The sequence below is a fragment of the Leopardus geoffroyi genome, chromosome A2, assembly GCF_018350155.1.
Source record: "Leopardus geoffroyi isolate Oge1 chromosome A2, O.geoffroyi_Oge1_pat1.0, whole genome shotgun sequence".
In the NCBI taxonomy this organism is placed as follows: Eukaryota; Metazoa; Chordata; class Mammalia; order Carnivora; family Felidae; genus Leopardus; species Leopardus geoffroyi.
The window spans coordinates 82,637,366-82,652,945 of record NC_059331.1 but is presented as its reverse complement, the minus strand read 5'-3'; the positions used below and the strand labels follow the sequence as shown (position 1 = coordinate 82,652,945).

Genomic DNA, 15,580 nt, shown 5'->3' with positions numbered 1-15,580 from the left:
ACAAGTGTTAGCAATGATGTAGAAAAATTGGGAGCCCTGTGTACTGTTAGTGAAATGGTAGAAAGGTGCGATCGCTATGGAAAGCAGTATGGAGGCTCCTCAAAAACTCAGAAGTAGAATTACCATATGATCCAGCAATCCCACTTCTGGGTATATATTCAAAAAGAGTGAAAGTTTAGTCTTTGAAGACATATTTGCATACCCATGTTCAGAGCAGCAGTAATCCACAATAATCAAGAGGTATAAGGAAAGATCCCCAAATCTAGGGATCACTGAATAAAGAAAATATGGTATATACCTACATTAAGATATTATTCAGCCTTAAAGGAAATCCTGTTATGAACTACAAATGGATGAATCTTGAGGACATTTTGCTAAGTAAAATAAACCAATCACAAAAGACAAATACTGCATAATTTCATTCATATAAGTTATCTAGCATAGCCAAATTCATAGAGACAGAAAGTAGAAGGGTAGTTACCTGGGTCGGGGGAAGGAGAGAAGAGGATTTGTTTAATGGGTATAGAGTTTTAGATTTGTAAGATCAAAAAGTTCCAGAGAGTTGTTTCACAACAATGTTAATATAGTTAACACTCTTGAACTGGTTAAGTAAAAATGGTGAAATGATTAAGATGGTAAATTTTGTTATGTATTTTTAACCATGACCTAAAAAAAATCCATCTACTATAAACTCCATTTATTCAAAAAAGTAGAAGACGAAAGCATGAGCACTGTTAAGGAGAGACATGGAAGTCATAAACATGATTCAAATCAAACTTCTAGATATAAAAAATACAATATCTAATAAGAAACATACAATGGATAAGATTAACAGCAGATTAGAAATCGGCAGAAGAAAGGTTAGTAATTTTGAAGACATAATAATTGACAGTATCCAAATTGAGACAAGGAGGCAAAAAAAGAACTAAAAACAAAACAAAACAAAACAAAACAAAACAAAACAAAACAAAACAAAACAGTATCAGTTAGCTGTGGGACAATATTAAGTGGAATACCAGAATGGTAGGAGAGAGTGAAGGGAAGAGAGAAAAACGATTTGAAAAAATAATGGCCACAACTTTTCTAAATTTGATTAAAACGAGAAATCCACAAACTAAAGAGATCATTTTAAAAGTAGCCAGAGGGGACACCTGGGTGGCTCAGTTGGTTGCGCATCTGACTCAATTTCGGCTCAAGTCGTGATCTTACGGTTTGTGAGATTGAGTCCCACACTGGGTTCTGTGCTAACAGCACACTGGCTGCTTGGGATTCTCTTTCTCTGTGTCTCTATCTGCCCCTACCCAACTTGTGCTCTCTCTCAAAATAAATGAATAAACTTAAAAAAAAAAAAAAAAAAAAAGTAGCCAGAGAAAAAAGACACTTTTAGTATAAAGAAATAAGGTGAACAGTAGATTTCAGGTCAGAAAAATGCAAATGAGAAGACAGTGGAGCATCATTAAAGTCCTATCATTAAAGCCCTGAAACAAAGAAACTGTCAATCTAGAATTCTATACCCAGCAAAAATATATTTGAAAACTGAAGTACGAAAAAAAAAAAAAAAAAAAAAAGATTTTTCAGACGTATGAAAGCGGAAAGAATTCATCAGCAGTTCAGCTTACAGTACATGCTAAAGGAAGTCATTCAGGCAGAAGGAAAATGATACCAGATGGAAAAGGAATTTGAAAGGAATGAAGAGCCTTGAAAATGGGACAGATGTGGGTAGATATAAGAACCTTTTTCCTAAAAACTATTTTTAAATCCTTAAAAGAGAATTGACCATTTAAAGCTAAAAAAACTAAAAATATATTGTGCAATTTAAACATATGTAGAACTACAATGTATGACAACACAAGAATGAGAGGGAGAAATGGAAGCATAGTATTATAAAGTTCTTATATAATATGTAAAGTAGTATTTTACCCAAAAACAGTCTGTAATAAGGTAAAGATATATATGCATACTACAAACAAAACCCCCGAAACAAAAATACAGCAAAAAAGCTATAGATAATGAATAAGCCAAAAAAAGAGAGAAAGGAGAGTCATAAAAAATACTCAAGTACTACAAAAGAAGGCAAAGAGCAAAACCAAAACACAGATGGGGCAATAAAACACAAACAGCAAGACAGGAGATTTAAACCCAACAATATCAATAATCATATTAAATATAAATGGTCTAAATTAAAAAGCAAAGATTGGGAAATTGGGTAAAAAAAAAAAAAAAAAAAGACTGAACTATATGCTATCTACTAGAAATCTACTACAAATATAAACACATCAATAGATAAAAATAAAAGGATGGAAAAAGAGCCACCATGCTAATACCAATCAAAAGAAAGCTGGGAGAAAAAAGAAAGCTGGAAAAGCAATACTGACAAAGTAGATTTCAAAGCAAAGCATATTACCAGAAATAGAGAGCCATTTCACAATGATAAAGGGATCCAATTTGCCAAGAAATCACAACAATCCTAAACATGCATGCATCTCATAACAGAACTTCAAAATATATGAAGCCAAACTGATGGAAGTACAAGCAGAAATTGGCAAGTCCACAATTAGAAAAGACTTGAGAAATTCTATCAATCAACTTGATCTGACATTTATAGCCCACTCCACCCAACTTTCTTTTCAAGTGCACATGAATCATTTACCAATATGGGCCATATTTTGGGCAATAAAACAGTCTCAATAAATTTAAAATGATTCAAATCTTGGGGCGCCTGGGTGGCTAGGTTGGTTAAGTGTCTGACTCTTGATTTTGGCTCAGATCCTGATCTCCTGGTTCGTGAAATCTTGCCTGCATGGGGCTCTTTGCTGATATAGCATGGAGCCTGCTTGGGATTCTCTCTCTCCCTCTCTGTCTGCCCCTCTTCCACTTGCATGCACACATACATATGCTTTCTCTCTCAAAACAAACTTTAAACAAATAAAAATCAGTAAAATGATTCAAAGCTTATAATGTATGTTCTTTGACCACAGTAAAATTAAATCAGACATCAATATCTGAAAAATCCCCCAATATTTGGAAACTTATGTACATACTCATTTATAACCAATGGGGTCAAAGAAGAAATCACAAATAAAATCAGCAAGGATTTCTGAACTGAATAAAAATGAAAATACAACCTATCAAAATTCATGGGATGCAGCCAAACACTATTTAGAGACAAAGTTTACAACATTAAACATTTATATCAGAAGACAATAAATTAATGAGCTAAGATTTTATTTTTAAAATTCAAGCATACCAAGAGCAAATAAAATGGAAATGAAATGGCAAAAAGAATATAATAAAGAATACAAATCAAGGACACCTGAGTGGCTCAGTTGGTTAAGCGCCCCACCCTTGATTTTGGCTCAGGTCCTAATCTCACGATTTGTGAGATCAAGCCCTTCATCAGGCTCTGTGCTGACAGCGTGAAGCCTGTTTATGATTGTCTCTCTCTCTCTTTGCCTCTCTCACTCTTTCCCAAAATAAATAAATAAATGAAAAACTTAAAAAATAAAAAAAAAAAATCAATGAAATTGAGAACAGAAAATCAATAAATAAAAGCAAAATCTGCTCTGAATATCAATAAAACAGAAGCCTCTAGCCAAAGTGAAAAGGAAACAATGAAAAAAATACAGAAATTAACGGTCAGGAATGAGAGAGGGGACATAGTTGCAGATCTTAAAACATTAAAAGATAGTAAGAGAATATTATGGACAATTTTATGCCAATTTAACAACTTAGATTAAGTAGACGAACTCTTTGAAAGATTCAAACTATTAATGCTCATTCAAAAATAAACAAATAAATAAACTAAATAGCTCTCTGTCTATTGAAATTAAAGTAATTATTAAAATCTTTCCCACAAAGAAAACTCTAGACACAGGTATATAAGTCATTTAGTATTAAGTTTAAGATACATGGAGGGATCTAGTATTTATTAATTATCATCTTGTGCTGGCACTAAGGATATATTTTAATATGTTTATGTTATTATTCAGCAAAATCATTCTGGAAGGAAGCTGTGGGAAGAACTGATTAATATGAGGCTACATTAAAACCAAGAAAACTAATAACAATCTGGGAAAGAAACGACGAAGGTCTGAAATAAATCCATGGCAATGAGGGATGAGTGTTCAGACAGGGCATGATGAAAAGATGGATAGCTAGTAGAAAGATCAGATAGAATGACTGACTGGACATGAAAGGTATGGAGAGTGAAAGAGTAAGGATACTCCATGATTCTCGGCTTACACACTGAAAAACCACTCATTAGGATAGGGAATATAGAGAAACAGATTTGGGAACAAGAATATATGTTTATTTTTCAACATATGAACTCATTAATATGAGGATAATTTAAAACCAAGAAAACTAGTATCTGGGCAAGAAACAACGTAGGTCTGAAATAAATCAGTGGCAATGAGGAGTGAGTATTCGGACAGGGCATGATTAAAAGACAGCTAATAAAAGGAAAGATCAGATAGAATGACTGACTGGACATGAAAGGTATGGAGAGTGAAGAAAGAGTAAGGATACTCCGTGATTCTTGGCTTAAACACTAGAAAAACCATTCATTACGACAGGGAATATAGAGGAGAAACAGATTTGGGGACAAGATATGTTTATTTTTCAACATACGATATACTTAGACATTCAGTGTCCAAAAGATATATAGCAGGCAATGGGATATATGGAATCAACACTTAGGAAATACATGTAGTTAATTTGCTCTATCTCCTAGGAGTCCCTGCAATTAAAGCCTTCTCTATAACTTTAAAATTAATGGCTTCTATTTGTTAAAAGAATTTTAGAGATAAGAAGGTGGTTAAGGAGTCTGAGAAAAGAAAGTCCCTTTTTGTACATACTAAATTCACAGTACAAGAGACCCAATTTCAGTGACTTTTTTATTGTCATTTAGAATAGCAAAACCTTATTTATTTACTCTATCTGGTTTAATGAGTCTGACATACTATCGTCAAAAAAAAAAAAAAAAACACTTCAGAATATGAAACCCTCTCCCCATCTTTTCCTTTGTTTCCTATGTGGCTGCAATAACTCAATTTTTTTATTCAACTTTGCCTGTTGCCTGTATGACATTCTACTGCCTCCCTTTAAGGTTTTATCTGTTTGCCATTTTCTGACTTTCCCTTACTGTATTTGAGAATTGTATTTTTAAAATAAAAACACAACTGTTTAACTTAACTTTAACGGCAACAACCATTTTTTTAACATGTCTTATAAGCCAGGCAATGTGTCAAGTGCTTTACATACATTAGCAAACATAATTTTCAGAATAAATATCTCCATTTTATGATTAAATAAACCTGAACCTTAAAAAGATTTCATAATGAGCCCAAGGCCACATAACTGACAGACTGAAGAACTGAGACTTGAACCTAGGTCTATCAAAACTTGTGCCGCATAACTTAGCAAAACGTTTTCTGCTATCTGTAACAGATGTTTTACTGAATGTTTTACTAAGGTGCTTTCATTCATGTAAATATAGAGGAGTGCCCCACTACATATCTTCAAAACTTCTGTTGAAATACTTTTAACAGCTCCTTTCCCCTACTGTTTCTGAAACTGGAAAGCTGCATACAGTGCACTTTTTCCCCCCTTTACTTCCTCTCATTAAATGTCAGATTCAATCATGTTATGATTATTATCAGGTAGTGGTGCAGCCACAGCCATTTCCTGCCCAGTTCCTGTTCACTACTCAGAAATGAAGTCCAGCACTCTTTCCTTGTGCTCTAAACCTACCTGTTCTAGGAAGCAGTTGGTTTTTCTCTTCTGAAATCTGATCTCTGTATTTTGTGTCATTTTTGGCAATCTGTATGAGGCTAACACGTTGGAATAAAAATACAGCTTTCCTAAATGTCATTTAATATCTTCAATTTTGTCAAATAATTCTGGTCACGAAGTGATCTACATTTATCAATGCAATGGGAACAATTATGGTTCTGTGCTAACCTGAAGGGAAGATACATACATGGGACTTTTTCTCAGGTTTTTAAGAACAGTCCCAATTTAAAACGTTCTGTCCCACTCCCATGTCTCAAATTTGGATTCAGAAAAAGCAGTCAACATATGCAATGGGTAGTTTGCAATATTGGCTCTATGTGGCTACATACTAGATAAAGGGGTTAAGGGAAGGCAACAGTCACTTTAAGATTCTTCTTTTTTAAATACTCCCAAAATACATCCCACAAATTAAGTGCAAATGCCTCTAGTGATGTTAAGTCTTCCTTTACAGTTTAGAGTGGAATATCACAATGAAATAATGAAAGTGCTTAGCTGGACATGTTAGGAAATGAAGTTTTAACTGACAGTGGGGAAAATAAGTATTAAAAGGTAAATATTAAATAAAAATACAACAATGCACAAACAATTTCCTATAACTTAAATATCTAAGTATGCAATTTCCAACCACCAAAATTGGGTAGTACTCACCTTGCCCAGCCACATTTATATACAATTATCATTTAAATTTGGCCTTCGCAAATACTTTTTATACAAAGCTACAATTACTTGCCATTCCTTCAACAATCCACATTCCTGTTCCAGGACCCTGCCTCCTGTTCTGTCTGTGTAGAATGCCCTCCTTCCCCAATAATGAAAACTACTACTCACCCTTTAAGGCTCCAGAGATAGCTCTCTGCTAAACCTCCAACCCCTTCTCTACTCTCTCTGAAAATTATTCCGTCTTCTTTATTCAGTGCTTACCAGTGTGTCAGTACTTTATATATTCTGTTTAATATTTAATATTCCCCTTTGAAGTAATATTCTCTCCACTTAACAGATAAAGAAGCTGAAGCTCAAAAAGGTTTGCCATCATGTTAAAGGTCATAAAGCCAAAAAGGAATTAAAATGGTGGTATGTCTAAACTTCAACTGATTTCTCTTCCATTAAATCAAAGATTTATATCACTCTCTTATAGTATATGTTGTATTTTATTATCATTACCTGTTTAAATATTTCTCTCCCCCACTATGGCCAGGGAAGATGACTCCATCCTTATATCCCCAGCAACACTCAACAGTGTGTACTATACAATGACTCAAAGTGTTACTGAACACCTACAATATTCTTATTCAGTTTATGATTTTGCAGCATTATTTTCCACTGATTAGTCTCCTTGTATCAGGTCTCTAATAAGCCCCTGTGGTGGTAAAACTTATTGGCTTGGAATGTAGGCTTTGTAATGATTGCACAGATTTGAATTCCAACTCCACCAACTTATTAGCTGAGAAATCTTGAACAAATGAATTAACCTAAGTTATGGTTAACTCATCTATAACACAGAACAATAATCACAGTACATACCTTATAGCATTATAAAGATTAAATGAGATAGTATGTAAGCAATCCGACTATTTTTCTATCCTCAATTTTTCTACATGCCACTCTAAATTTTCTTTGGCTTAGTTTAGTGAAGCCTTTTTCATTACAAATTCCTTGCAACTTTGTATCAAATGGGCTAGTAAAAAGGTTGGTGGTTTAAAAATTGCCAGGCCATGATGTCTGGCTGGCTCAGTCAATAGAGCATGTGCCTCTTGATCTCATGGTTGTGAATTCAAGCCCCACACTGGGTCTAGAGCTTATTTAAAATAAACAAGTAAGTAAATAAATAACAATTTTAAAATAACAAAATTAAATTAAAAAATAAAAAATTGCTCAGGCCACCTACTCCATTTTTAGCGCCAACTGTCCAGTGCCAGTTTGGACTCAAAAAAAGTTTATTCTGGGAGGTTTGACTATGCCAGACCTCCATTGTACATTATACTTTTTCCTCTTATTACATTTTCATGCCCTATCAGAAAGTGGTAAAAATTAGAAAAGACATTTCCTACCTAACATCTAACTTAATACTATCCCATGCATGCACACAACTAACCTGTGTGGGAGGCAAGCTATTTCCCCACCAAGAATTTTTCCTGGAACTACCTTGTGTCTGGGCTCAGGCATGGCTCATTCTCCTCAGACCTCTAGATTCCTTTCCTCTGGTATCTGGAGACTGAGCCACTACAACTGACAGGGGACACCCATTTCCCTCTCTTCAACTTAGCAATGTTTACTCCAAGAAGCTAGAATTTCAAATTGTTGTGATAATTTACAGTTCTTTAGGCTAAAGTGCATAGTTTCCAAATTCTCAGAATTCCCCCTTACAACTTTAAAAACGTTATGAAAAAATCCAGTTTGGGAGGAAACAAATTTTTAAAAAATACATGATCTCTAAAAACAAGAGCAAACACCATGTCTATACCGAAAGTCTTGGAGAAAAGAAAAATCTTAAAATGGCTAGTTGGCTAAAGCTAACCAAAAACTATAAAATCAAAGCACACAACAAAATAACCTCAAAGTAAGCAGGATATACCATAAACAAAGACAGCGAGTGTAAATTAAAAAATGTTTAATACACTCACGAATTTAAAAATTACTTGGTATGTAAATGCTGACATTAATAAACTGTCCATATTCTGCACTCCCCTAGTCAGTATATGATGATATAAAGCAGTTCCTTTTTTTTTTTTTTTCCTTTGGTCGGGCTAAAAATAGTGATGGATCTGTGACAGAATGATCTCCAAAGTTACACAAGGAAGGTGTTGAGTTTAAAAGTCATGACACGAAGGAATACCAAAATACTGGCTGTCAACATTAGATAAAAATAAGAAAAGGTAAAGCAAGCTGGTGGACCGCAGTATTGTTTCCAGAGGGGAAACAGCCCTTAAGGCCCCTGAGAGGTTTCAGCACCCGCTCCGTAGTCAGTGCTGGAACCAGAAAACTAAACTGTTGCCTGCTCAGTGGGTGCAGGGCAGCGACCCTCCCTCCAACCTGCGTCCAGCGCGCGCACAGTCGCCCTCTCCGCCCGAGCCCGCTCCACCGGCCGCTAGCTGACCTCTCCCGCCAGCCCAGGCTCGGCCACCCGATGCCGATGCCCCTGCACGCCCTCCAGGACCCGACGCGCCCCCAACACAGCGCCAGGGGAAGGAAGCGAAGGAAAGGGGCCGCGAGAGGGGGCGGAGGGGCGGGAGGCGGCGCTGGGCTTTGGCCCTTCACCATCGAGGCTCGAGGACTGCACGGGCTCGAGAGGAGGGAAGCTGAGCCTCTGCCACCGGTCAAATGATGGGAGGGGACCGCGGCTGACCCCGGCGCGCAGGTGCCAGCGGCTGCCGGGGAAGTCACCAGCGGCAGAGGGCGATGCGTTGGCCCGGAGCCCCCACCTCCATCCTGCCCGCCGCTTTCCTCTTTCGTCCTGCTCCATCCCCAGGATTCTGTCAGAACCCAACGACCTCCACACGGCCCGCCCAAGCACAGAGGTGATGCCGGCTCTTACCGTAGGAGCGGGCGCCGCGCCGCTAGGAGGCGGCTGGGGTGCGCGCGGGAGACTCCGAAGCGAGCGCCGCCGCCGCTGCGGGAGCCGGAGGAGTCACAACGAGGCTGCCGGCGGGAGCGCTGCCTCCAGAGCTGTCGCCCCACCCCCTCTCCCGCAGGATTTTGCGCCGGAGCCTGCAGTCTCCGCACGCCGGCGGGGAGGGGGAGAGAAGGGGCGGGGCGCCCTCGGGGGCGAAGCCGAGAGCTGGCTGGTCTGATTGGCACTTGTGGGCCCAATGGGACTACGGACACTCCAGGCTGTGCTTAGACTGACTTCCCTCCTAGCCCGTAGCGGTAGAGAGGCGGGCCTAGTGGCTTCTCTTATAGCCGCCTTTTTGACAAACCCGAACGTAAGAAAAGATCGGTTGGTTCGCACTGGCGGCCAAATGGTCCAATTACCACAGGAAAAAAAGCCTCTGAACTTAGATTGGCATCCTCTCTACCTATAGGTAGAGAGGGTAGTCCCAGGGGTGGTGAGAACCTGCCCCGGATGTGGGCGTGGCCCTGAGGTAGAACATAGAGCCTCCGCCGCGGTGGTTTGGGGAGGCGGAACTGAGATCTTTTTCTTGATTATCATGTGACGGGTTCTGGATTTAATGGAGGAGAAAGCGTGGAAAAGGCCAAGGATCCAAACTGGCGAGTTTTCTGATCTTCGCGCCCCATTCCGCTCTCCGGCCAGCGGCGCTGCCAGGTGAGTCCCGGGCTCAAATGGGCCGGGCCAGCAGTCTCCCGAGGTGCCTTTGCCCAGCCGGTGCCCCGGTGCTGGCTTCCCGAAGCCTCGGGGGGTTTGTCTCTACCTCCCACCCCCTCCCACTCCCAGCCAAAAGGACTGACACCTGCTTGGCACCAGGCTTCTGCGTGCGTTTTGGATCTTGTGCAGGAAACCTCGTTCAACTCTCAAAATGTACGGGGCCGCCCAAAGCGCAGAATGGGAACAGTCCGGATAGGGCGGACCGTCAGTGTTTGAAGACTAAGGGCGAGGAGAGTTTAGGAACATCCTGAAGTTATAGGAACAAGTAGGCCCGAAAACCATGTAAGTTGTAAGCAGAACGCTGTTCCTCTGAAGGAAGGTTAAGTTTTCCAAGTCTGTTGCAGCAGGGGCCTTTCAAAAGCTACTCGTTATTTAGAGGAATTCTGTGTTGTGGGCTCATAAGCAAAACTGTCTTTTGGGATGAGGCGAGTTCATTTGGAAGAGGATTGGCGGTAGCGAGAGAAGGAAATGGGGGTGGTGTGGGAAGCACCGTGGGCAAATCAGTGCCTGCACACACAACTGATAGACGCTGGAACTGTGGGCAGAGCCCTTTCGATTTCCATTTTGGGGCGATGCAGAACGTTTTGACAATGAATGAGGAAGCATATGAAGTAATAATTATCTTCCTAGTACCAGAAGTAACCACCTAAAATGGGACTTCAGTAGAGCAAATTTTTGTTTTGGAGAAGGCAACCCCCTCCCTTGAGGAGAAAGAAGAGTAGTAGTAGGAAACAAATAACGATTGCTTCAATTAGTGAAGATTTACGAATAAAGTAAAATTAACGTTGTAGCTCAGCATCCAGAATTCTTAAAAGCATCATTTAAATATCGACATAGCGCTTCTCAGTTGAGGGCATTTTAGTATAAGTGCATACAGAGCTTTTGTTGCATCCCACATTATAAAACTGGAAGCCTTAAGACTGTGCTGTATTTTTCCACCTCCAATCCTAACGTGCCTGTGTTGAGTGCAGCTACCCTTTGACCAGGTGCTTACTCAGTCTTAACATGCAAAAATATGAACCCTGACTCATCCAATGTCTAGTGGAAAAGTGTGTTTAAGCAAGTGTATTACTGTAAACTTTTTAAAGGTTCACAAAAATGTTCAGATAGACTGGGAATCAGGGTTGAGAAAAACTTGCTTTACAGCATGAAATCCATTTGTAGTTAATAATTAGTACACACCCTTCACACCTCTTCCAAATTCAGCCCATATCCCACTATGGCAGCCTCTGGTCAGGAAATGAGACCTAGAGAAAATGCCTTCCTCGGAGTAAAAGCATCTGCTTTTCATACTGCGGTATGAAGCATCTGCCAGCTAAGTAAATGAATGCCAAAAGATGGGTATAAGGGGAAGTGGGGTGTTTGGAGATCCATTAAGTCATTATTGTAATAAAACAGATATATGTTCTTGCCCTATGATAGCCACCCATTGTTTAAAGTAGTAGAGATGTAGCAAAGAATATCAAAGTTCTAAAATAGAATTAAACATGCTAGTTTAGGGCATTTTTTATTTATCTTATTTTCCTGCATTTTTCTTATCTTATGCATTTTTACTCCTAGCTCTCATGCTTTTGCTATCTACCCCACCACCTTCTGATCCTTTCCTCTTTCCATCAAGTATCCTCTCTCAATCTAATCACTCCTCTGTAGCTTATTTCCCTCAGCTTATAATCATAGATTATTCCTTTACTGAAAAATTTCTTCTTAACCCTTTCTCAGGCTCATTATTTGTCTTATCTTTCATCTTTTTTCTCCAGATGTTTCAAAAGAATAAAATGTTGTCAGCTATTTGCATTTCGTTGTCTTCTGTTAACTCCTTACCCAACTGCATGCAATCTGGCTTCTGATTTCCATTCTACTCTTTCTCCAAATGGTCACAACTTAAGTATAGAACATACTGTAAACTTGTATGTGAAGACTAAATGCTTATACCATATTATAGATTAATGAATCCCAATCAAAATTCCAATTTTTAAAGAATTAGTGATTTTAGTAGTGAAAAAATGAAAGGGCATAATATTCTGGAAAAGAAATCCCAGGAGTAGGTACTAAGCTTCCCAGATATTAGAGCATATATTCTGGAACATATCCAATCATAGTCGTATAGTACTAGTGCAAAACAAATATAGACCAGTAAGACAAAATAGAAGTATAAGAAATAGCTTCAGGTTGCCTGTCCGAGTCCTGAGTTCAAGCCCCACAATGGGCATAGAGGTTACTCTAAGAAAGGAAAGAAGGGACTAAATTATTGAATAATTTGGCATCTACTGGTAACAAAATGTCAAAAGTTTAAGTGGTCTTGATTATTGGATAGCAAATGATAAAAAATCATGATCTATACCACAAACCAAACAATATATAATTAGTATTAAAAAGAAAAATTCAGACTAATAGCTATTTATTAAGAATTGCAATGAGAAAGTTTAAAAAATATAAGACCCATAGACGAAACTATGTGAAAACCCAGTATTATCAATGTGTTCTATATTATTTTAGCCCAATGACCTCATTACTTAAGTAATTCTACTTAATATCTTAATTTTTATCATTCCCTCTTTATTAAAACTTTCCTCCCTTGGCCTGATACCACTTCCTCCTTTTTCACTACTTTGATTTTGAAAGCTTTTTCTTAGTACATCTCCAAATTGAATGAAAATTTATAGATGTACAAATGTATAAAAAAGAGGTTAAGAATATCCCTGAGATGCAGGAATAAAGTCATGAGTACTTGGAATTGAGTGACCGCAAATGAAAAGGAACAGACTATTCTTGAGACTTTTGTATAGAGCGTATGCCCAGTTGATATACTAAAAATTTTATTGTATTTTGTCATAGGCTTTAAGGAATGATGGATATAATGTTGTCAAAGATGGCTACAAAATTTTACAGGTTTTGAAAGGCAGAATAGGATTTTTCAAAATTAGGAAATCTGTGAGTGGGGGAAGAACCAGCTTTGTTCACCAGGAATGGAAGTGATTTTTTTTCTGGTATCAAAACAATCTTGACTTTTTTTCCTTCTCTTAGGGTATATTTCCCTTTTTTCGACTCTGCAACAGCCTCTTTAAACTGTTTAAATGAGAATGTCCTTGGCTCAGAGAGTACTACTCACCTGGCTTTTCACATTACTCTTCTTGATCATGTTGGTGTTGAAACTGGATGAGAAGGCACCTTGGAACTGGTTCCTCATATTTATTCCAGTCTGGATATTTGATACTATCCTTCTTGTCATGCTGATTGTGAAAATGGCTGGGCGATGTAAGTCTGGTTTTGACCCTCGACATGGATCACACAATATTAAAAAAAAAGCCTGGTACCTCATTGCAATGTTACTTAAATTAGCCTTCTGCCTTGCACTCTGTGCTAAACTGGAACAGTTTACTACAATGAATCTGTCCTATGTCTTCATTCCTTTATGGGCCTTACTGGCTGGGGCTTTGATAGAACTTGGATATAACGTCTTTTTTGTGAGAGACTGACTTCTAAGGACATCATCTCATTTTATTGCTGTTCAACAAGCTGTCATTAAAGTGTTCTGAATCTTTGCAAGCTTGAAGAAATACCAGAGAACTGAGAAAAATAACCAAATGTAGTTTTATACTGCTTCCATAAAATAGTCTTTGTGAATCATGGACTTCTAGTCAATCCAAAGCTTAATTATTCAGTATTTGAGTTACTAATATCCTTATTATCCCTATATAAATAAAGTTTGTTTTTGACCTTATTTTTATACTTGACTCTTGAATAATCTGTTATAAGTATGTGGTCAATTCTTAAAGTAAGTAAACACAAAGTCTTTAATCTACATTATTTGGGTAGGAGTTTAATAGATCATGGCCCCATTATGACCAATGTAAATGGTCATTTGTGCTTGTAATTATGAACAAAGAAACCTAGTTAATGAAATACTTAGGTGTGCCACTTCCATGTTTACATTCAGAATCCGAGTTTGAGAGATTTTTATCTAGGCTAACTGCATTAACTCTCTCTCCTGTTTATGATCCATGAATTAGAGGTGGCATATTAGAGCAGAGGCTTGCCTCTTTTTAAATTTAGAGGGGCCTTTTATCCTGGTTAAATCAGGACAGGCCTCATTTATGCCTGCTGTCCTCAGTCTCAGGAATTTAGTGCCCCTTTCACTCTTAGGATATCCTGGCTTGAGAATTTATAGATCATCCTACCAAGGCACTTAACCCATTCCAGTGAAGCATAGGTGACATTACTTAGAAGAATTCCCAACAGTCTTAAGTGTATTATAACCCTAAAGCAGGTGATTGTTCTCACCCTATACAGCCTTCATTTTTAGCTTCAGAAAGAACCTAAAGTAGTATTTTATTTGTCTTAAAAAAATATCTAACACACAAAGTGATTCCTGGCTGCTAATACTTGAGAGGATTGCTTTGAATATAGCATTTTGGTCTAGTTCTCCTTTGTAAAGCAGATGACAGTTTAAGTTATAACACCACAAATTAATGTAGCTTATGAAACTACAGAGCTAAGCTAAATAAAAATTATCAACTACAAGCATTTTGCTGTCTTGTAATTGGTATATATTCTATTTTGAGCATCAAAAAATACGGTGGAGAGGGATAGTTAATATGGGGAACATAATGTTCCAGAATTGATCAGATATTTCTAATTCAACTGAGAGATCCAAACCATTTGGTCTCTCTAATGATAGATTCAAAGGAGAAAAAAGTTTTCATCTCTTTGAGAAACCAGATAGGATTTTCAAATTTGGCAAAAGCTGTATTTGTGCACGTATTATCTCTCAGTATAATCTCTCACAGGGAAAAGGAAAAGAACAGCACCACATGCAAACAATTAGCTAGGTCAGGAGTCAGCAAAATTTTTCTCTAAAGGGCTATATAGTAAATATTTTAAGCTTTGTGGGCTATGTGGGTCTGTCTCAACAATTCAAATCAGCTCTGTGGCAAGCAAGCAGCCATAAACCATGGCTATGTTCCAATAAAACTTTATGGACAATGAAATTTAAATTTTGTAAAATTTCCACATATCACAAAGTTATTATTCTTTTGACTTTTGTTCCACTTACTCAAAACTATCCATTCTTGCCTCACAGCCATTCAAAAAACAGACCCCTAAGCTAGGCCATGAAACAAGCAAATCTCTGTATGAGATTTTCTAAAAGAAAAATATGGGACAAGTCTCAGAGGATGAGAAACTAGGTAAGAAATATACCTAAAAGGCCATGTAATAACCAACCTGTTGACCCATGAGGATCACGTAATTGTATCTGAAATGTTCCCAGAAAGTAGAACTTTCTTAACTTGGTATACTGACACCATAAACGAACAACTTGAAGCAGCACAGTAAGTTATTGATGTATGCCTCCTTGATTCTGGCACCAATTCAGATGTGTTTTATCTCCATACCACCAAGGAATTAATTCAGTTCTGACACTACTTGGAAATAGTATCTCATCTCACAGGCTAAGGGTCCAATTCC

General features: G+C 38.0%; 2 protein-coding genes across 6 annotated transcripts in view; one reads left to right on the top strand and one right to left on the bottom strand.

Moving 5' to 3' along the window:
- The window catches only part of PHTF2 (putative homeodomain transcription factor 2), a 124,961-nt gene extending 115,609 nt beyond the window's left edge, over window positions 1-9,352 (bottom strand). For all 5 annotated transcript variants that reach the window (XM_045494577.1, XM_045494579.1, XM_045494581.1 and 2 more), the window contains exon 1: window positions 9,326-9,352. The gene's annotated coding sequence lies outside the window, so the exon portion shown is untranslated. The remainder of the gene's footprint in view (window positions 1-9,325) is intronic.
- Window positions 9,353-9,735: 383 nt separating this feature from the next.
- On the top strand, window positions 9,736-13,835 carry TMEM60 (transmembrane protein 60). Its single transcript, XM_045494588.1, has 2 exons — window positions 9,736-10,054; window positions 13,139-13,835. The coding sequence occupies exon 2, from the start codon at window positions 13,189-13,191 to the stop codon at window positions 13,588-13,590; it is 402 nt and encodes a 133-aa protein (XP_045350544.1). The 5' UTR covers window positions 9,736-10,054; window positions 13,139-13,188; the 3' UTR covers window positions 13,591-13,835.
- Window positions 13,836-15,580: the final 1,745 nt, after the last annotated feature.

What these genes read in the sequence shown, in the direction of transcription:
- TMEM60 (XM_045494588.1), top strand. Translation starts at nt 13,189, where the DNA reads ATGAGAATGTCCTTGGCTCAGAGAGTACTACTCACCTGGCTTTTCACA.